We start from the raw sequence: 20,770 nt of genomic DNA, 5'->3' as shown, positions 1-20,770 counted from the left end.
CCATTGTTATTTCCTGAAAGTTTCCATCTGACAATGACCATCTCCTCCTCAGGGCGGTCAGTGTCAGCCAATGGAGGTCAAATCAGAATACTGACTTGGATTCATGGCCAGTGCTGCAGTGAAAGTCACATTGTTAGACCACAACATACTGTAACTCACTTTGATGCCTAAACATCTACTGCACAGTGGTTCTCACATAAGCCCTCATAATACGGAGTGTCTATCCTCCCCCAGAGCTTCTCCTCGCCACTCAACGGGTCGGTCCCCACGGGGAGCCAACACCACGCTGCTGGAGACCCAGCCCATATTGTTGGGCTCGCTGTAGAACCAGGACTGCGCGGAGCAGACTGTCAGACCCCTGCTGCAGTAAATGAGAGGTTTTGTAAAAGGGAATCTGGTGCTCGGAAACACTACCACTTTTGTTCACACGGAGTGCCAAAAATCAACACAAAATGAAAGGTCGTCACTTTAATGTTGTGAATTCCAAAAAAACCACTTGCTTAGGTTTAAAAAGGAAAAAACATCATGGTTGGGCTTAAACTAAGTAAAATACGTAAGCAAGGTAACATAAGTAGGGATATATATTTATACTGTACATAGTAGTTAAATGGGGGCTGCACGGTGGTGTAGTGGCTAGCACCTCACAGCAAGAGGGGCCCGGGTTCGATCCCCGATCCCCGATCCCGGGTGGTCCTGTGTGGAGTTTGCATGCTCTCCCCGTAGCAGCGTGGGTGCCCTCCGGGTTCTCCGGCTTCCTCCCACAGTCCAAAGACATGCAGCTTAGGTTATTTGGAGACTCAAAATTGCCCGTAGGTGTGAACGTGAATTATCTGTCTCTATATGTGCCCTGCGATAAACTGGCGACCTGTCCATGGTCTACCCTGCCTTCGCCCAATGTCAGCTGGGATCGGTTCCAGCTCCCCGCCACCCTGAATAGGATAAGCGGTTTGGATAATGGAATGGAGTAATAGTTAAATTTTTAAGCTTAGCTCTGTTCTACTTTGTTGACTTTGTTTTTATTTTGCTGCTCTACTGGTCTTACTGGTGGACTAGTTTACTGGTGGTGGAACTGAAGGAGACAACGCGAGCAATCCCTGGATGTGGGAGAAAGCTTCGAACTATAGTTTTAAGTGTCGTTTTCCATTTGTTTTTCATCTGTATTGAGTGCCTTTGCATTGTTACTTTGCTCGTAACTGGTAGGAGACCTCTCTTGTTCTGAGCTAATCTAGCCTGGTTCAGTCATGTAGCTTTTATAGACAAATTATGAATAAAGATGAGAGAAATTTGGGAGAACGTTGCTGCATGCAGGCCCGTGGTTGCACAAGAGCAATTGGAATTGTGAAAAAAAAGTTTTCTAAAAGAAAAGAATCTGTCAGGAGGAAATATGAATGTGTTAGCTTCTTAAAAAATGTCCCAATTTCCCAGTATAAGTGGTCCTTGCATAAGTCCAAAAGTTACGTTATGATCGGGGAACGTGCAAGTCCAAAGAAAGGACGTTTGTCTCATTCTGTTCCCAACGTTTATGACAATGAGGCTGACAAAGTCATTATTTTGAGATAGTATCTCATTATGACTTACAGATGTTCCTTTTTTCCTCACAGTGGTGGAAATGGGCTTCCATAGTTGTGCTATGAACAGAAGATGAGGTTTTAAGTCTCCTCAGTGCTGTTTTTCAGCCAGCAATATACCACCTTGGTATGAAAGTTGTTGTATGTTCAATTGATGTAGGTTTTCCCGTTATTCACCGATCCAGTCTTTCAAGTTGTAGGCATCTGTTAACCATTATATCATTAAAAATCTCTTCTGCTCTTGTGTTCTGTGTGTAAAGACATGAACAGCAAACTGTCAAGTGCATTATATTAGGCTACGTTACATTTAGTGGCATTTTCAATATGCAGTATATATTTCTGGTGGCAGTGGTATTTATGTAGTTGTCTCTTGAGCCCAACCACCCACCAACTGAGATACATTGCCTAGACCTGCACTGACAGCACCAACTAAAGCACAAGACACATTTCTTTCATTATTATAGCACCATTGTGTAATCTGATATTCCATCCTCCCTCTTTCAAATACAGAGGCTGCACATAATAGCCATCAGTTGGAATACAGAATTCGAACATTACGTAAATCCAGTCATGTGTTGGTACTCTTTCTCAAATCAAGGATCGGAGTAATTATTCCACCACTCTCCAAGGCTCCAAGACTCTTATCATGTCAGTTGATCGATGCCGCTTTTATTTTGAAGGTTCCGCACCGGAAGCGTTGTTTCTGCGTTGAACACCGGCGGCGCGACCACTTCTCCCAACAGTAACAGCAGCACGGAGGAGAAAGGTAAACACATTTAGATTTACTCGTGGGGAGACGAGGGACACGATAAACACACGGGACACACAGCAAAGAGTGCAATTATATAATAAAGGAAACAAATGGCGAAGTCAGCCGGCTAGTATGCACTGCTAGTAAGCTAAGAGTGGCCGTGTTAACGTATTAACGTTATATCTTTCACGACTTTTACCCCAGACACCATCCTTACCACATTAAGTTACTTTAGGAGCAACTAATTTAAGACGGAGGTTACAACGAATTTTGCATCAGTGGCTGTTAATGACCAGCCAAGCAATTAGCTTCTCCAGTGAGTTGCTCGCCTCAGCGTGCTCGTGACTAGCCTCGGAAGCTAATGACGACTTTCCCTAACGTAAACAAACCGGGTAAGCTAGCTAACGTTAGTTCTCTCCAGTATCAGTGACTTCCACATACCCAGTGTATTCAGAACAGTGAGGGCTGATATCTCGTTTGGTTTATCTGAGAGAAATAGAACAACAGCTCCTGTTGATGCTGTTATATTGTACGATATGTCACTTTATGAAGTTCTGTGCGTATTTTCGCACATGCGTGTTGAAGAGAAACCACAAAAAAAATTAAAAACGAACGTTCCCTCTTTTTAATAATAGATTGTAAGTTATTAACTAGTTAATATCACGTTTACTGTCAGTCCAACCAATCATACACAGAGAGCAGATTACACTGGGAAACAAGTAAATATTACAAATCCTAATATGTGTGAACGTTGTTCTGTACAGAACATTTCACATTTGCGAGTAAAATCAAATCAAGAGAACCAGCGGCCATTGATTGTTACATTTCGACTGTTGTTTGCCCGTAGCCATGACGACGGACTCCTCCCTCTTTAGCTCTGAGCTGGAGTTACAGCAGAAGGAGGAGCTCTATCAACAGCTGCTGCTACAGGTAATGCTGCTGCTACAGGTAATTACGCTGCTGCTACAGGTAATGCTGCTGCTACAGGTAATTACGCTGCTGCTACAGGTAATGCTGCTGCTACAGGTAATGCTGCTGCTACAGGTAATGCTGCTGTCTGAGGGAACTGGATTCAAGTGAGACTGTGCAACTTTTGCCCGAAGGATAGTTATAAAGTTACTGAATCAGTAATGTGAGTTACACTATACCTCGGAGGTTTATCAACAACCAGCTGGTCATACCGGACCAAGTAAGGCGTGTAGCAGCAGAACCCCTGAGTGTGTCAGCAAGCGCTCATTTTACTGCTTGTGAATTCAACTTTTCATTTTAAGAGGAGGAATGTGTCATTTCTTCATTAAAAATGTGACATAGTCTCACTTTAAAGGAAGCGTTCATCGTGTTTGGAAATATGTTTACTTGCTTTACTGCAGAGAGTTAGACGAGAAGATGGAGACCACTCATGTCTGATTTCCCATCTTTCCATTTAACGAAACATATTTCCTCATTCCTGTAACAAGCTTTGTTTTTGGCAACAAAGATAAACACCACCACCCCTATGGCTCTGCAGCCACGTCTGCTCTGTGGCTCTCCAAAATCCATTTTAACCCGAGGGTGAACAGGAGGAAGAACTCCTGAGCGAGCATTCCTATAAACACAGAGGGGCCTGTGATGTGCTAAAAGAACAGCACATACGTGTAAAGCTCTCATTAGTTTGTGTTTTCTAAGCTTCTGATTGTGATTAGATATGTTTAACATGGCATCAAGTAATGGAAAACTTTTGGTTTGGCCGGTTTTCAATCACTTTGTTGTCCTCTGCTGGGTTCCATCATACATTATGAAACTCACGCTTTGAACTCAACGATAGCTTTTATTTTGATGAGGTTTGCAAACCATCCGTGAACCTAAAGAGACTGCTGGTTGTCTATTTAGACCGTGGGAAAGATGCAGACTGAAAATCCAGACTCCAAAGTAATCCGACCACAACCTGGTGAGTAGCTCCACAATACAAGTTATATCACAATCTGCAACTTTGGCAGATGGTGCCACAGTTTGTTCATGGACATGATTCATTCTGCATCTCTCTCTCTCTCTCTCTCTCTCTCTCTATCTCTATCTCTATCTCTATCTCTCTCTCTCTCACTCTCTCAGGCATGTGTGTGAAGACTCTCTCAGGGCCGGGCCAGCAGAAGGTCTTCGTCAACATCTGTCAGTCAAACTCGGTTCCGCTGCCACCGGAAATCTCCAGAGATGAGCTCGTGGAGCTGCTCCAATCAGAGGACCCCAGCGGCTACAGAGTTCCCATGAGCCTTGGCGAGCCACACACAGAAGTGGACAACAGTACGTGAACAAAGCCAAAGATACTATTTTGCCCTTCATTTCTTGTGGACTTAATTTGTAGTTTTGACTGTCGCTCCTGTCCACAATTTAAAATAGTTAAAGGTGATACATTTTTTATTCAGAACTTATCTGTGATCGGCTGTTAACATGGAGGCGGCTGAGCCTCGAGGCCTTTCTATGATTCACATTCAGGCCGGCACTTTTTGTTTATTGCCACACTAGTGCTCTGAGTCTTGCACGTAGAACCGCAACAGTTCTGTGTAAAATTTCTTCATAGTCCATGAAGTTCTTACAAGAACCGGCACCCACTAGTGCCTACTAGTGCCAACATGTTTCCACAAAGTCACTGTCACAGCAACACTGCTTTAAGTGCAATCATGTATCACTGATGGAAAAAAAAAAAACATAAATTACAGAGGGAGTTATGCATGTCAAGCCATAAAGTAATATTTATGATGGCAGCGACTTTCATCCTCTCACTGGAGGTGAGGTGAAAGTCTTGTGGCCTCGCTTCTGTGTTGAGGCCTGCGGGTTCAAATAGTCGATGGTGTCGTTGAACAACTGGCTCAGGAGGTTATGGAGTCGTGTCTCGACATATTCCGTGGTAGCGGCAGCAATGTTTGGCATCAGTGCTCTCGGAGGGGCTTACAAGCGAGAAGAGCAAACTTCCAGTGACCGATGTCAGAGATGATGATGATGTAGCCGGCAAGTTCAAGCCAACTCGTTTGTGCGAACTTCCTGTTTTTTCTTCCAAGTGTTACATTGACCCGAGAGGTTACTCCATAAAACTGAAAGCTGGTGCTCATCAAATCGCGGCTGGATCCAATCGAGTCTGCACTACAGGCATCGTCCCCAATAAATAACACACGTCCGATGTCGATTTGTCGCCTTAATTTGGTTTTTGAAAACACACACTGTGTTTTTAGACAGCTGGAGCTCCGAAGTTGTTTTATATTGGTTGCTTCCTGCATGTTTTTAAGTGTGGCGCTAACAGAAGGGAAGCATTTAGCTGGAAATGAGTTTGGCCCGGGTCAGCGTTTTCCCATGCTTGTCCTGAACTTCACACGTCTTTCTCCTCCGTTTCAGACTCTCAGGGTTGCACAGCATACGATGTGGTCGTCAACCAGGAGTTCTTCCAGAAGTGCCAGGTGTGTGTGTGTGTGTGTGTGTGAGTGTGAGTGTGAGAGAGGTCTTGTTTTGTGAGAGGTTAATGTGAAGAGGTTTATATTTATGTATAATTTTAGAGTTTGTTGATGTTGTGTATTTATGTATTTCAAATGCATGATTATGAGGGATGCAGGATATGGATTTGTTTCAGCCGATACAGATAACCAATAACTACCTGCTTCTCATGGCCCATACTGATAAGATAACCGATAAGTTCATAATCTGTAGTTTATGAACACCTCAGGGCACAAACGGCTCAGATGCAGTGAGCAAAGATTTAATATTTCATAGCTCTGCCACAAACCAAATCTCACAGCTCTATTGTTAACAGAGCAAATGTTTATTTATTTTTATAGTTAAGTACATACAATTTTTTATTGCAATAAAGTTGCAGTGAGTGTGTACAGGCTGCACTTGGAAATAATTTGGCTTCGTATTATCAGATGATCAATTATCGGCTAGATATATAGAGTATAAACACACATATATGCAGTATATACAGTATATGTATATGTGTGTATATATATATATATATATATTTCTTAGAGCATATTATGTTTGTGTCTCTGCAGACGGATCCCTTGTTCCAGCAGTTTGTTATTTTGGTGTCTTTAGAGGGTTTGGAGAACAAGTACAATCTGGAGCTAAGTAGAGGTCAGTGTGTGTGTGTGTGTGTGTGTGTGTGTGTGTGTGTGTGGGTGTGTGGGAGCAGATGTTGAGATTGTTTGTGTTTCTGCAGACTGGAAGGTTTTGAAGAACCGAAAGTTCTTGGGTTCTGTCAGCGAGCAGAACATTCGGACGAAGAGCAGGCCGGTGATTGAAGAGCTGCAGCCTCAGTACGTCTCTCTGTCTCTGTTTCTGTCTCTGTCTGGATTGGCTGCTTCACAGAAAACTTGACCTCTCGCAGGGTTCTGCTTGTATGCCTACGCTGGCACATTTATTTTGCCATAACTCAAGAATTCCAACGCTAATTATGACACTCAACTGTCTAACAGGATGAAGTGATGACATTTTGGACGGACACGGATGTAAACATAAAGCCGCAATTCTATTTTCTATCAAGTCACCCGAATAAAAACAAGCAAATATGCGCACTGATCGACATCTGATGACACAAGGACACAGTAAACTGTTGAGCTGTTCAAATATGAAAACAATCAGAGAGTGGTGTTGGTATATCTCTCGGAGAATGTCTTTGATGAGGGTAAATCAGACACACACATTTCTTTCATCTTGTAGTTTCTTCATAAAAGGACCTTTAATCAGCAACAGCTGATGAAACTGGCTGTTATTTATGACCACGATGACGTTCCTGTGCTCCATCAAAGATCTTTGCATTCCCATGGTTGTAGTCTTACTTCCTGCAAGGCTCCGGTGATCTAAAAAGTCTTCAACAACATGAAGACTGTATAAATACAGTCTATCATTAATAGTCAGCGGTCCCAGTCTGTCAGTCAGTTTTAGTCCAGGTCTTTATTTCTTATCTTCTTTTTCTAATGTCAGACTTTGACTGTGTGTAAGCTTTATTTGTATTGCTTGTACTCAAGTCTTTGTTAAAGAGAGATTCTTATTGTTGGGCTGTTTGTGACAGTTACAAATGTCCTCTTTGTTTCACCGGACCACTTTTCCACCAGAGGCTCATCAATTTTTACTCAGGGATTTTATAGGGAGTTATAATAATAATAATAATAATAACAATACATTTTATTTATATAGCGCTTTTCATAAAACTCAAAGACACTTTACATTAAAATCATCATATATAAAAGCAATACACTAAAAACATAAAATACACAATAGTGGTCACACATTAAAAGCAGTTTTGAACAGGTGGGTTTTGATTTGAGATTTGAATGTGCAAAGGTCAGTGCAGTCTCGGATGTGTTTGGGGAGAGAGTTCCAGAGGGAGGGGGCAGATATGGAGAAGGCTCTGTCACCCCATGTCCGGTGCTTGGTCCTGAGTGGGAGAGACAGGAGGTTGGCATCAGAGGAGCGGAGCCGACGGGATGGAGTATGGTGGTGAAGCAGGTCGGTGAGGTAGGAGGGGGCCTGATTGTGGAGGGCTTTATGAGTGAGGAGAAGGATTTTGTATTGGATCCTTTGTGGGACGGAGAGCCAGTGGAGGTTCTGGAGAACAGGGGTGATGTGGTCGCGGGTGTGGGTGAGCAGGCGAGCAGCAGACTTTTGGATGTACTGGAGTTTATTTAGGATTTTGGATGATGTGCCGTGGAGAATGCTGTTGCAGTAGTCAATTCTTGAGGTGATGAAGGCGTGGATCAGAGTTTCAGCAGCAGATGAGGAGAGTGATGGGCGGAGACGGGCTATGTTTTTTAAGTGGAAAAAGGCAGTTCTGGTGATTTGTTTGACGTGGTGTTCAAAGGAGAGGTTGCTGTCGAACATGACTCCGAGGTTGCGGATGTGTGGGGAGGGAGACAGAGTGGAGTTGTCGATGGTGAGGCAGAAGTTGTGACTGGTTTTGGTGAGGGATGTGGGACCGATGATGATCATGTCAGATTTATCACAGTTCAGTTTGAGGAAGTTGGTTTGCATCCATGATTTAATGTCAGTGAGGCAGTTGGTGAGAGTGGAGTGAGTAGCAGTGGTAATGGCCTTTGTGGAGATGTAGAGCTGGACATCATCGGCGTAGCAGTGAAATTGAAGACCATGTTGACGGATGATGTTACCAAGAGGGAGCAAGTACAGGATGAACAGAAGAGGACCAAGCACCGAACCCTGGGGGACGCCTTGAGACAGAGGAGCAGTGGTGGAGGTGCAGTTGTTGATACTGATGAACTGTTGTCTGTTTGTGAGATATGATTTAATCCAGGAGAGAGCAGTTCCGGTGATGTTGAGGGAGGATTCGAGGCGGGAGAGAAGGACGTTGTGGTTGATGGTGTCAAATGCTGCAGTGAGGTCGAGGAGGATGAGAATGTTGAGGTGACCAGCGTCGGAGGAGAGGAGGAGGTCGTTGGTGACTTTGAGGAGGGCTGTTTCAGTGCTGTGCTGTGAACGGAAACCGGATTGAAATGGCTCGAACAGATCGTTGGAGATGAGATGGGCTTTGAGTTGTGTGGCGACAATGCGTTCCAGTATTTTTGACAGAAAGGGAAGATTGGAAATGGGACAGAAATTGCTCATGGTGTCAGAGTCAAGTCCAGGTTTTTCAAAAATGAAAGAAAAGAGTTGCATTTGTTCACTGTGAAGGATGTGGAGGTGTTGTCCTTGGGTTTGAGAAGCTTGTTTATTGTGGAGAAGAGAGCATTTGGGTTAGAGGAGCCGGAGTGTATGAGGTGTGAGTAGTAGGTGGACCGGGCTGAAATGAGAGCGTCTTTGTATTGTTGAAGGTAGTCGGAGAGGGCTTGGAGATGGACTGTTAAACCGGTTTTCTTGCAGAGTCTTTCAAGCTGGCGCTTTCGAGATTTCATCTGGTGGAGTTCAGGAGTGTACCAGGGAGCCGATTGTGTGAATGAGACAGTTTTGGTTTTGATGGGAGCCAGCTGATCAAGACAGGAGGAGAGTGTGTTATTGTAGTAGTTTACAAGATCGGAGGGATTATCAGACAGCGGGGCAGGGGAGGCAGACATGGTACTGGCAAGAGAGGCTGAAAGAGTTAGGGTGTTGTTCGCAGCACACACACATAATCAATGATGTCATGTAAATCACATGCCGAGGGAGGGAGTGTTGGGGAGGAGGGGGGAGAGAGAGCTCAAAGGTTATAAAAAGAGAGACTTGCAAATAGCGAGACGGGATTCAACGCGGGAGCCACCCAAGTGCTCCACGGAGGAAACACTGGACCTCGCTCAACAACCGCATCGGAGGACTCCATCTCTGTTCACGGAAAGAAGACAGCCGTTCCTGGACAAAGATTGAAAGACGGAGATTTTTCTCTCCCCCCTGTTTGACTTTAACAACCGATGGACAACAGATGGACGCAGCCGCCCTAAAGACTTTGTACTGAGCCTGAGGGGTCGCTGAACGGACTTCGTTGGCCGCGCAGGAGGAGCCGAAGGTTCGGCCGGTCCTTCGCTCCTGAAAACCCCAAAAGGACTTTTTATTACATCATGAATCCAGCTCCACCGAGCCGCCTCGGCATCGAAAAATTGAGTATAACCTAAGAAGAAATTGCAGAAAAGACCAGATGACCAAGGACCCAGCCAGGCACCGGACGGGACTCGGCGGGACGAGCCAGTGACATCGCTGGGGAACCAGTCGGAGGGATCGGTACCGGACGGCAGCGAGGACCAGAAGGGCGACGAGGCTGGAGGAGCGGCATCGGGAGAATCGACACCGGACAAAGACGAAGGCAAAAGCTGCATGCGACACCAGGTCATCCTGCACTGCAGAGGATGGGCCACCTGGGACACCTCCGTCCAACAACACCTAATCGAGCTACATCCAGAGGAGGACATGGCGACAGTTGGGGAAAACGTAGACCAACTGTGCACAGATAAAGGGGGTTATATGGCTCCCCAACTCCTCTCAGGAATGGCTGTAGCGGTGGTACGGTGTCCAGACCGGTCGAAAAGGCCGAAAACCAAGAAAGAAGTGGGAGACTGGCTGGCCTGGTGGCTCTTAGTGATTCAAACCCTCACGGGCAGAATAGTCACCGTGATAAGTCCCTCACCGGATTTCGATGCAATAGTAAAGATGCTGGCAGCAGAAATAGGAGCGGGTGAAGTCATTATAAAACCATCAGTAAAGGCTACACCTCGCTACAAAGAAAACCAAAAGGAGCGAGACGACATAGCTCGCTACATACAAAACAGACTGTTATGCCGAACAAGAAGATGAAACCTTCAGCCACGGAGGGACCGAGACCCCAGCGGAGGCCTCGGCCGAAAGTGAGTCTGACGATTCAAAAGAAGAAAAAGTGGATGAATCGGATGAGGAGGAAGACTCACTGTTGAGCAGAAGCGGAAGACATCTCGCACACTCATCGGCCTTTACTCTAGGGATCCCCGCTCTAGTGCAAAAGACACTGGAGGGCATGGACAACCAAGAGCCAAAGCAGCACAAGAAAGAAACACCCTAATGTCCCGCGACAGGACGACATCCTCCCGCCGCTAAGTAAAATGCCCGAAGGCACCAAGAAGTATGCCAATCAGACCGGGATAACAACCTACAATCATTTCGGGGAACCCTGGGACATAGAGGGCCATGGATTGGTAGTCTTGACCAACTCCCACCTGAAACCTCATCTCAGCCGGTTCAGAAAAGCACTGATGCACCACGGAGGGGCTCAGTACAAAAAAGAGCTTGAAGAAAGGCTCAACACCTATCGGAAAAAGAAAACATCGGTAGTGGACACAAGTGGGGGAGAATCAACCTACTTTGCGGTACTGCATGTACCAATTGAAGGGTACCAGGGGGGAAAGAACGTGGACACCTACCGGGATGACCTAGAGGACGCACTGGCAGAAGGAGTGGATCGAGCCAGTGAGTTGACCTACAAAAGGGTTGTCATTTGCATTGACGGCACAAGGTCCGGCGACCTACCGTGGGAAGTGGCCGAAGAAGCGACCATGAGAGTTATGAACCAACTGATGAAAGTCGGACACAGCTGGAGTCATATCCAAGAGTTGGTCATCGTCACCTCGGTAGCACAATACCAGGAAAGAAAAGAGAAAATACTGAGACCCCTCCTGATGACCGAAGGACCCAACAACTGGAGGGCAGGAAAGCCCAAATACGAAGACGAAGAAGCCCCTATTGCTAGGGCAGTGCGACCCCGACTTCCCTCAAAACCAGACCCACGAAAGGAAGTGGATGAAGGGGGGAGTTATCTAGAGTTGACACCTGGACCATCGAGCCGAGAGATGAGACCACCACGGACCAGCACGAGCCAGGAGAAACCCTCGAAGAAGAAAGAAACACCAACCGCCAACTCACGAGGGGTAGCAGTGCAAACTGAGGTATAGACTCCTGTGCCAAGACGATCAGAAAACGCGGGCACGAGCCCAGCAGAGTCCTTAGGCCTGCAGAGAATGAAATACAAAAGTAAGGGTCCATAAGGTTCATGAGCCAGGGCCAAAGTGGGGCAAGTCTCAGAACACTGGTGAGGACACCCGAAGCAACCCATCCAGCGCCACTCACACCGTCACCAGAGGTAGAAAGCGAGTCAGACTACGCAGCCAACGACTCAGACGAGTCAGACGAAGAAGAGACGGTGCCAAGCCTGACCTCGATCGAATATGAGGCGCCCGGAGCAGTGAAAGATCTGAAGCAAGGGAGCAGAAGAGGCCCGAAAAACCCACTGCCCCTTCTGTCGGTGTACTCGGCTTCGCGGGGACTGGCCAGAGATGACCGATATGGGCCCATGACCACCAAGGACGGGAGACAGGCCTATGCTCCAGAAGTTGGTCAAACAGGTTACGATGTTCCGGAAATGTGGACGCACAACCTCGAGGGAATGAAGGGGGTAACGGTCTATGCCACGAAAGGAGAATGGGCGAATTTTCTGATGACTCCAACCTACGGCTCCCTCGCAGCCTGCACAAAGCTGACAAGTAATTTCCGCACGGGCTTTCTGGCAATAGTGTATGATGTTATGCTACGACGGTTGAAGAAAGCAGCCTTCAAGTTGGCCCAAGAAGAAGAAAAGGCGCGGCAACAGGACATCTCGGACAGCAAAGAAGAGCAGCCGGGAACGGGGCCAGGCTCAAAACGGAGCAACAACCTTACCACAACTGAAGGAAACGTCGGGTTAACAGAGATGCAAGCCTCCACCCAGAGCTTTAACGAGTTCAAAAAGATCAAGGCTATGGTGGTGAACAAAGACCCGAAGGAGTCGGTACAAGAATACTTGATGCAGAAGTGGCTCATGGTGAAATCCAGCTCCACAAATGATGAAGTGAAGAGACTGTGGTTGGCCCATGTGACAGACCAACCCATGGGATCCGAAGAAACTGCGGAACAGCACTACCGAAGATTGGTGCTGGAGGATTGCGAGGACGAAGAGTCACAAATCGAAAAAGCGAGAAAAAGCTTAGACAAAGGGCAGACTCACCCAGGCGTGGTATGCCTTGCGACAGGCGATCCCGCCAGAAAGAAGTGTGCCAGCCCTTAGGAAGCTGACAAAGGGTCTCATGAATGACATCGATTTTGTGACCCTGAACATCAAGAAAAGTACTACAGAACAAATCCAAGAAACTGTAAGAAAATGGGATTTGAAGAAAAAACACTTTGACGAGAAAAGAGAGAAAGGAAGCCAACCGAAGCCGGCGGCTCCTAGGCCCTCGTATGACAATACGAGGCCACCCGAGGGGCCCGGCCCTTCACAGACACCAAGGAGACAGCAAGGAGGATTCCAAAGGGCCCCGCAAGGCTTCCAAAGGCAACAAGGATTCCAAGGACAAGGCAGTTTCCCGAAAGCCCAGCCCGAGGCCCCCACCAGCCAACAAAGGTGGGGCCGGCTTTCTCTCCTCCGAAGATTACAACAAGTTGACAACAGAGCAAAAACAGGCCCTTCGTGTCTCCCGCATGGAAGCAGGGAGCGAAGTTCCAAGAAAGTAATGGCTAAGCAGGCGCGGGTCACAGTGGAGCATGCTTACTGGGTTGGAGATGACATCTATACCAATTGGATGGAATCCCCTACCAGATAGACTCCGGTGCTGAAGTGTCGATGACCCGCAAAAGCCTTAAAACAGAAGGACACCTGACAGTTCAACTAGCCGATGGAACCATCAAAAAAAGGTCCCTTTTGGGATCTGGAAAGGAATTGTGTGGGCTCTAGGACCCTACAATTTAATGACAATAAAGGACTTAAAAGGGCTGCATGGAAGCCCAGAAACCAGAGTTTCAGTGGAAAAACGACTGAAGACCCTGGGGGCAAGATTGATCCACCTGGGATCAGCAACAAGGCAATGGTACAAACCAGTGGACATTCCAGCGATAAGCAAGCAAAAGATAGAAGAAAGCGACTTATCCCCGGAGGGAAAAGAAACGCTAAAAGACATCCTATCAAAGGCTGGAGTGGCTCGGTTCAAAAATGACTGTGGGGACCTGGGTGTGAAGTATACCCACACCATAGAAGGAGGTGTACACCCGCCTGTCCGCCAGTATCCACTGAACCCTGGTGCAATTGCAGAAATGGACCTGATCGTCACGGAACTGAGCGACTTGGGAGTAGTGCGAGAGGAGCCATATCCCATCACCAACAGCCCAATACAGGCAGTCAAGAAGCCTGAGTCATTGGGAGGAGGATGGAGACCTGTCATCAACTTCAAGGCCCTCAACCGCAGAACTGTCGCCAACCGAGCCAGCCTGATCAACCCCCAAGGGACGCTGAAAACTCTGAGACTGAAAAAGTACAAATCCTGCATTGACCTGGCAAACGGATTTTCTCACTGAGGCTTGCCAAAGCCTCCCAAGGCAAGACGGCGTTCACCCACAAAGGTAAATCGTACGTCTGGGAACGGCTGCCACAAGGCTACAAAAACTCTCCAAATGTTTTTTAGTCAGCCGTAATGGACATACTGGACGGTCTGGAAGCAACCATATACATCGATGATGTATGCATTGCAGATGACACAGAAGAAGAACATCTGGCGAAATTGAGAAAAGTGGTTGAACGGCTTACGGCGGCAGGGTTGAAACTAAATTTGAAGAAAGGCCAATTTGGACAGTTCCAAGTGAACTACCTGGGGTTCCAGGTCTCTACTGACCTGGGACTCTCAGACGGATTTCGGGGAAAAGTGGAGCAGATCGACCCACCTACCTCACTGAACGAACTACAGAAGGTGCTGGGACTCTGCAACTATGTTAGGGACCATGTCCCGAGCTACCAGAAGTACGCAAGACCACTGTATGCCAAGTTGAGAAAAGAAGATCCTGAGGAGACCCACAAGAAGTGGGAATGGACAGCGATGGATCAAACAAACTTGGAAAACCTGAGGACAGCCATCAAAGGAGCTTTGAGGCTGGAGCCACGAAGTCTGACAACGAAGCTGGTGGCAGAGGTCAGTTGCAACGAGGACGATGCAGTGATAAAAGTGAGCAACAAAGGTGCGGGGATAGTGACATTGTGGAGCTATACCCTGTCCTCTGTGGAAAAGAAATATCCTGCAGAAGAAAAGGAGTTGGCAGTCCTGGCAAGGTATTGGAGTACCCTGAAAGATCTAGCCCAAGGGCAGGGCATCAGGGTCCTCACTCAAAGCCAGGTCCATCGATTCCTGCGCAAAGCCACGGTAGAGAGCACAAAAGCAACGAACACCAGATGGGGTCGTTGGGAAGATATCCTGCTGGACCCGGACCTCGAGATCGGCCCTGCACAGCCCTCAAGCAAGAAAAAGACGCAACCAGACGACACACCACCCGAACCGTTAGAGTGGACCCTGTACACCGACGGGTCGAGGAAAGGACAAGACGACAAGGCCTACTGGGGGTTCATTCTCAAGCAGAAAGAGAAGGAACGCTCAAGACAACGGGGCCAAGTCCCCGGTAGTGCCCAGACCGGGGAGGTAACAGCGATACTGGAAGGTCTGCTCGAATTGGAGAGGAGAAGGGTGAAAAGAGCCAGAGTGATAACGGACAGTTATTACTGTGCTCAGGCCCTTAACGAAGACCTGTCCATATGGGAAGAAAATGGTTTCGAGAGCGCTAAAAACAAAAAAGTGGCTCACGAAGACCTATGGAGGAAAATAGCCGAATTGCGGCTAACCATGGAGCTCGAAGTGGTGCACCAGAGGGCCCACACGCGAGCAGGAACTCACTGGCAAGGAAACGAAGAAGTGGACCGTTTCGTCCAGATGAGACAAGTTGTCTTTGTTGGGATCGAGAAGTGGGAAGAACTGCCCAAAGGAAGGGTAGTCCCAGAAGAGAACGTGAAGGAAGTGGTGCAGGCGGTGCATGGAGCACTAGGACATGCAGGCACCGTTCCGACGCGAAGGGAACTGGAAAAGCAGCGACTCTGGATTCCTGAAAGAGAGGTCCGAAGAATCCTAAAAGACTGTGAGTTGTGTGGTCGATACAATGCAGGAAGGAGAGGACAAAGGGTGGGAGGACTCACCATTAAAAGTACTGTTCCCTGGGGTTCAGTATGCATGGATGTGGCAGGACCCCTAGGGGTATCGGGGAAGAACGGAGAAAAGTACCTGTTGGTGCTTGTGGACTCGATGTCAGGATACGTGACCACAAAAGCGGTGAGAAAGGCTAACGGCAACAGTGTTGTTAGCATGCTGGACCAAGTCTGTGGCTACTTAGGCGTGCCTAAGGAGCTCAGAACTGACAACGGCACACATTTTCGCAACGCCAAGGTGGACCAATGGTGCCAACAGAATGGGGTAATGATGATCTTCTCTCCCCCATACACTCCCCAAGCCAATGGGGTGGTGGAAAGGACCATTGGTTTGGTGAAAAGTTGGATTGGGAAAAATGCCAACTCCAGAGAATGGAGCACTAAGACCCTAGACATTGCCAGGGCCTTGAACGACCGCTACCAAAGTGACAGGCCCTCCCCGGCGGAGGAGCTGATGCACCGCCCCTTCACGTCACAGGAAGTAGGGCGGGGCTTGGAGGATAAAGAACCCAAGCTCGAGCAGAAAGTCCCACTTAGAGTAGGACAGCGAGTCTGGATCAAGGCTCAGGTCGGTGCACCTGACTCTGCAGTCAAAGCCAAGTACGACAAATCCGACATAGTGGTGAAAATTTTGGACAGCAACACCGTTCAACTCAAGAAGAAAGGAATCCAGGGAGTGGAGCAGCTGAAGCCAGTTCCAAACTAGGAGAAAACCAGGAACTCAAGCATGGCCACTAACATACAAGGTTTACCACCCTACGTCAGAGTGGCCAATGTCAAAGGGGTGGTTACCATGAGAAGGAGTACTACGGGGGTCTGGGCAGGCAGAGCCCTGAAGAAGTTGGAGTATGCAAAGAGAGGATTTATCTCCGGAGAAAAGGAGGTGATACAATGGAGAAAATGAAAGAACGACTGCGTGGTCTGCATGATGCCGACCACCCTAGTTGTTCAATGGGAGGGACCCGGAAACCGGTTCGGGTTACCGGGAAAAGAAGAGTTTAACAACATGCACCATAAGCCGGTGAAGGTTATGGATGCATACGTATGCGGCATGTGCCGCGTGGAAACGTTGCCCAGGTTAACCATCATCACCCAGTGGGACCTACGAGGGGTGAGGCCAATGGGACGGGGAGCGGCTGCACCACTGTGGATCATGTGCCCTTCTCCAAAGAAGTGGGAAAATGGTGCAGGCTGGTACCGCAGAGGGATGGCAGGTGAGGAAGTTCCTTGAGCCCCTGCAGACCCTGGCACCCGCCTCATGGGACTCGCGGGCTCCTGAGACTCCTCTTGAAACAGTTCGCGACGAGCCCGGGGTACCCTCTGCACCATCTCTGGACCAATCGGATGAAGAACCGCAGGAGGCCAGTGGGGGCCGGATAGCTGGACCAAGGGGAACTTGGAGAGAGGCAGTGTGGAGGAATTGGCCATACAGCCCAGCCCAGGCAGAGGTCACCTACCCACCACTGGCCGCAGTGCAGGTTCCTTCTGCCTTCAGGGTTTATCGCGACCCTGACGAACCAGGGTATTGCTCGGTGGCAGCAGGTTTGCCAGATTGCCGACGAGACATGGCAATGACCCACGGCTGGATGGGGCCCTGGGAGCTTACTTCCTGGAACCGGTTGATCGAGGAAGTTTTCTGTGATAATACTGCCCAGGTACAGGAACTAGCCGTGGTGCCAAGAGAAGACGGAGCCCGAGGCACGAATCTCCATTATCAAGTCAGAAACCTGGATGCCTTTGGCCACACAGGAGCCAGGGCAAAAGAAAAAAGTAAGATCTTTACGGTCACCCCGGAGGGGTGGCAAAGAGACGGAGTCATGCAAATACCAGGTTCATGGGCGACTAGAGCGGCCACGCCCACATGGCCGGAGCGGACAATGCGCGTAATGGTGACGGTGAGGACCGTGATGGTCCCATTCGTCGGAGTATTCTCCATTGGGGTTGTTCTGACCAGAGCGGACGAGGCGTGGCCTCCACCGGAACCACGCGTAAGATCTAGAGGGTTTAGAGCATGGGCCCGGAAGGCGTTCCACAAATTGAACTCTGGTGGAGGAAGAGACAGAAGCAAGAGCGAGTAGAAACATAATTGAAGAAAAAGGAAGTTGATTGTTGCAATGTCGCACCCAAACCAAAAAGGCAAACAAGGACGGAAAAGGAAAAGGCTTACCTCTGCCCCCAATACACCAGTAAGACCATATATTAAATTGCCAAATGAAAGAATCTACCTTGACAAACCAAAGAGAGATTTTTTATACAGAAAAGGTTTCTGTGGATCCGGAGCATATTTTTGCAGCAATGGCGAGTACCAACGATCCCCAGACCTACAAATACCAGGGAAGGGAGACTTATGAAGGACCACACGGAACGGCTGGGAGCTCCAGTATGACAGAATCTTAGTCATGCTGACTTGCCCATGGTTGATGCAGCCGGTCCCCTGTTGTCCTGCCTCGTCTCCCTGGATCTTGAACACCACTCACCTAACAGTGCAAGGAAAACATCTGAAATTAAGGTGGGGACCCAACTACGCTGACCATTTGCAAGACGAATATGTCGAGATTTGGCTGGGTGAGGAGGTGATTTGGACAAACAGCCCAATTATGCGGCGCCGAACGGCTCTGCACGTTAAAAACAAAAAACATTGTGTCATTGAGAATCACGACGTGAGGTTACACACTGTCCATTACTGCCTGCCTAGTCCAGGCCCGCTAAACCCTAGCCCAGACCTACGGATGATGAATATGCCATACACCAAGGTCAGGAATTGGATGCACCTCCAGCAAAATCACTCCGACCTATGGGCAAAAGTAACGGAGCTCCAGACGGAAGAAGGAGAGCCCCTATTCGCAGCACTCACCCAAGTCAGAAACTATATTTCACCGGAACAGAAGAAGGGGTACAGACGGCTGACTTGGCGCGTGGATAACGATGGAGACTGCATCGGGCCACTCCCACGGCCAGCGTCGCTGGTAGTCACCTACTATCGATGGGTGTGGAGAGCGCTGGACGAAAGAATAGGACACCACCCCTCAGTGCTATATCATCGACTCCTGAAGGGAAGGGTTGTTCAGACTGACCCGGACTCGCCTCCGTACTTCAGCTCCAGCCATCACGAACCGACAACGGACCTGCAACCGCAGATCTCCACCCAGGCGACACCTACTCCATGGATCTCCCCAGCCTGCGTGGGGGAGTTCAAGGAACTAGGCGACCCGCAAGATTAAAACCCAACAAATCAGTAAACGGCGGCAAGCGACGGCAACAATCAAGTAAACGACCACGGAACGGACAATGGATATGTTTTTGCGTAATGGCTAAAATAGTAGCAGTAATGGCAGGATTAGCAGTTGTCTTGGCCATACTGTACCACTATGGTAGTGAACCATGGGCCCTAACTCATGTAAGGGTGTCCTACACTACCACAAAGAGGTTCGACCAGACATGCTGGACGGTGGAACCTGCAACAATTGTTCTCTCCAAATTTGCTGGATGGGGGAGCAACACCACCCGGTTGGACCTGGAGGGTCTAACTAGACTGCAAGAAGGGGGTGAGACAGCCCCGAATCTGACTGCTACTATCATCGAGTGGATTGCTACCTGGAAGCAAACGGGTGGAATCAATGACACAGACAATAAAGCAGATTGGACAAATGAAATCCAGCGAGTGACAGAGAATTCAACATGGAAGGTGGATGAAATATCCACGGAAGAAGAGGAAATGAAGATAACTATCTTGATCTGGGGAGGAAGAGCAGAGAAAAGGGCACAGTGTAATTGGATTTACCCCGAGTACGGCAACAAAACCACAGTATCAGGCTCATAAGTACCTCTATCTACCCCAACCCAATGCCCAGCACGAGGAATGGCTCAACAGCACACTGCCCTGGATATGGGTAACTTTGCTGGAGCATTTCCGGGGATCCTTCCGCCAGGGATACTCCAGGGCCAGCCACGGCCTCGTAGGACCTGGAAGGACAGACATGTATGTACAAAAACTGCCTAAACCAGAGGAGTTGATGACAGTCCCACTCGGAGATTTCCAAAAAATCGACACGTGTGACCAACAAAATGTTTGCTGCTCTGAATGGTACAGAGTATCTAGCCGAGGGAGCCTCACCGCGATGCACGCTTTGGCAAGAGTGGCACCGGGTTTGGGGGACATGGCTATATGACTGTACGGGCCTGAAGGAAAATCAAACCATCAAAGGGACCCTACAAGCTTAGAAAGAGGGCCATACCAGAGATGGTAGCTCAACCTGGTGGGGCCTACAGAAGGATGAAATGTTGGAATGGGTTGTGCCGTGCCTAACTCAGACACCGAATTACTGGGTGAAGTATCAGTACATTGCCACAGTGTACTCAAAAGACAGAGACATCTGGCCCGGAGTATGGAGCAAACCCGAACCATATGCAGGCCCACGACTCTGGAAGATGGAGTGTAACCGAGGCAACACTACTTGCAACATCAGCCTGGCCGGGAGACATTGTGAAGCCGTGCCAGGGTGGGAAGACCATTGCCAAAGACACTATGGTGATGAGTATGACACCCATGTGCAAGAAGTAACCTGGGTGAAAGGGAGAGACGCGAAATGGAGATCAGGACCGCTAACAAGCAGCTGTACCAACTTAATCCTGGGCCATCGTATGAAAAACAGAAAGAATGTGAACGGACAGATCATCCCGCCAGTAACGGACCCTACAGTTTTTCTGGCTGAGGGTCACGCCTTCAGGAAGAGTCTGTGTGAAGGAAAGGAAGACAAAGGATTTGAGTGGATAGGGCCTAATCGCCTATATGGGAACGGAACGTGCTATTCACCAGAAGAGCACTGGTTGAGCTGCGGAAGCAGCCGACGTGAACATGAGTGTACCTGGATCGAGTTAACAGGAGCCACCATCGTCGGGACAGCCACGGTGGCAGTCGAAGAGATGGCAGGGAAGATCAGGGAAGGACTCTCGGTCGTACAGAGCTGGATGGGATCGTTCGTATCCTGGCTC

The 20,770-nt window shown here is 48.4% G+C and overlaps 1 protein-coding gene across 3 annotated transcripts in view; it reads left to right on the top strand.

Annotated features, from left to right (window-relative positions):
• Positions 1-2,255: 2,255 nt before the first annotated feature.
• Positions 2,256-20,770, top strand: part of pih1d1 (PIH1 domain containing 1) — a 23,133-nt gene continuing 4,618 nt past the window's right edge. Inside the window, exons 1-7 of one of the 3 annotated variants that reach the window (XM_031870910.1) lie at positions 2,256-2,334; positions 3,167-3,249; positions 4,189-4,246; positions 4,408-4,596; positions 5,683-5,744; positions 6,336-6,417; positions 6,503-6,599. In XM_031870910.1, coding sequence (XP_031726770.1) covers positions 3,169-3,249; positions 4,189-4,246; positions 4,408-4,596; positions 5,683-5,744; positions 6,336-6,417; positions 6,503-6,599 — 569 coding nt within the window. In that variant the 5' untranslated portion in view covers positions 2,256-2,334; positions 3,167-3,168. Of the gene's footprint in view, positions 2,335-3,166; positions 3,289-3,345; positions 4,247-4,407; positions 4,597-5,682; positions 5,745-6,335; positions 6,418-6,502; positions 6,600-14,222 lie in introns of those variants that run through there. The other 2 variants (XM_031870911.1, XR_004213592.1) reach the window with 2 other exon arrangements.

The sequence above is a fragment of the Anarrhichthys ocellatus genome, unplaced genomic scaffold, assembly GCF_004355925.1.
Source record: "Anarrhichthys ocellatus isolate YVR2014 unplaced genomic scaffold, GSC_Weel_1.0 scaffold55, whole genome shotgun sequence".
In the NCBI taxonomy this organism is placed as follows: domain Eukaryota; kingdom Metazoa; phylum Chordata; class Actinopteri; order Perciformes; family Anarhichadidae; genus Anarrhichthys; species Anarrhichthys ocellatus.
Note: the sequence above shows the minus strand (reverse complement) of the source record. Positions and strands in the feature narration are given on the sequence as shown.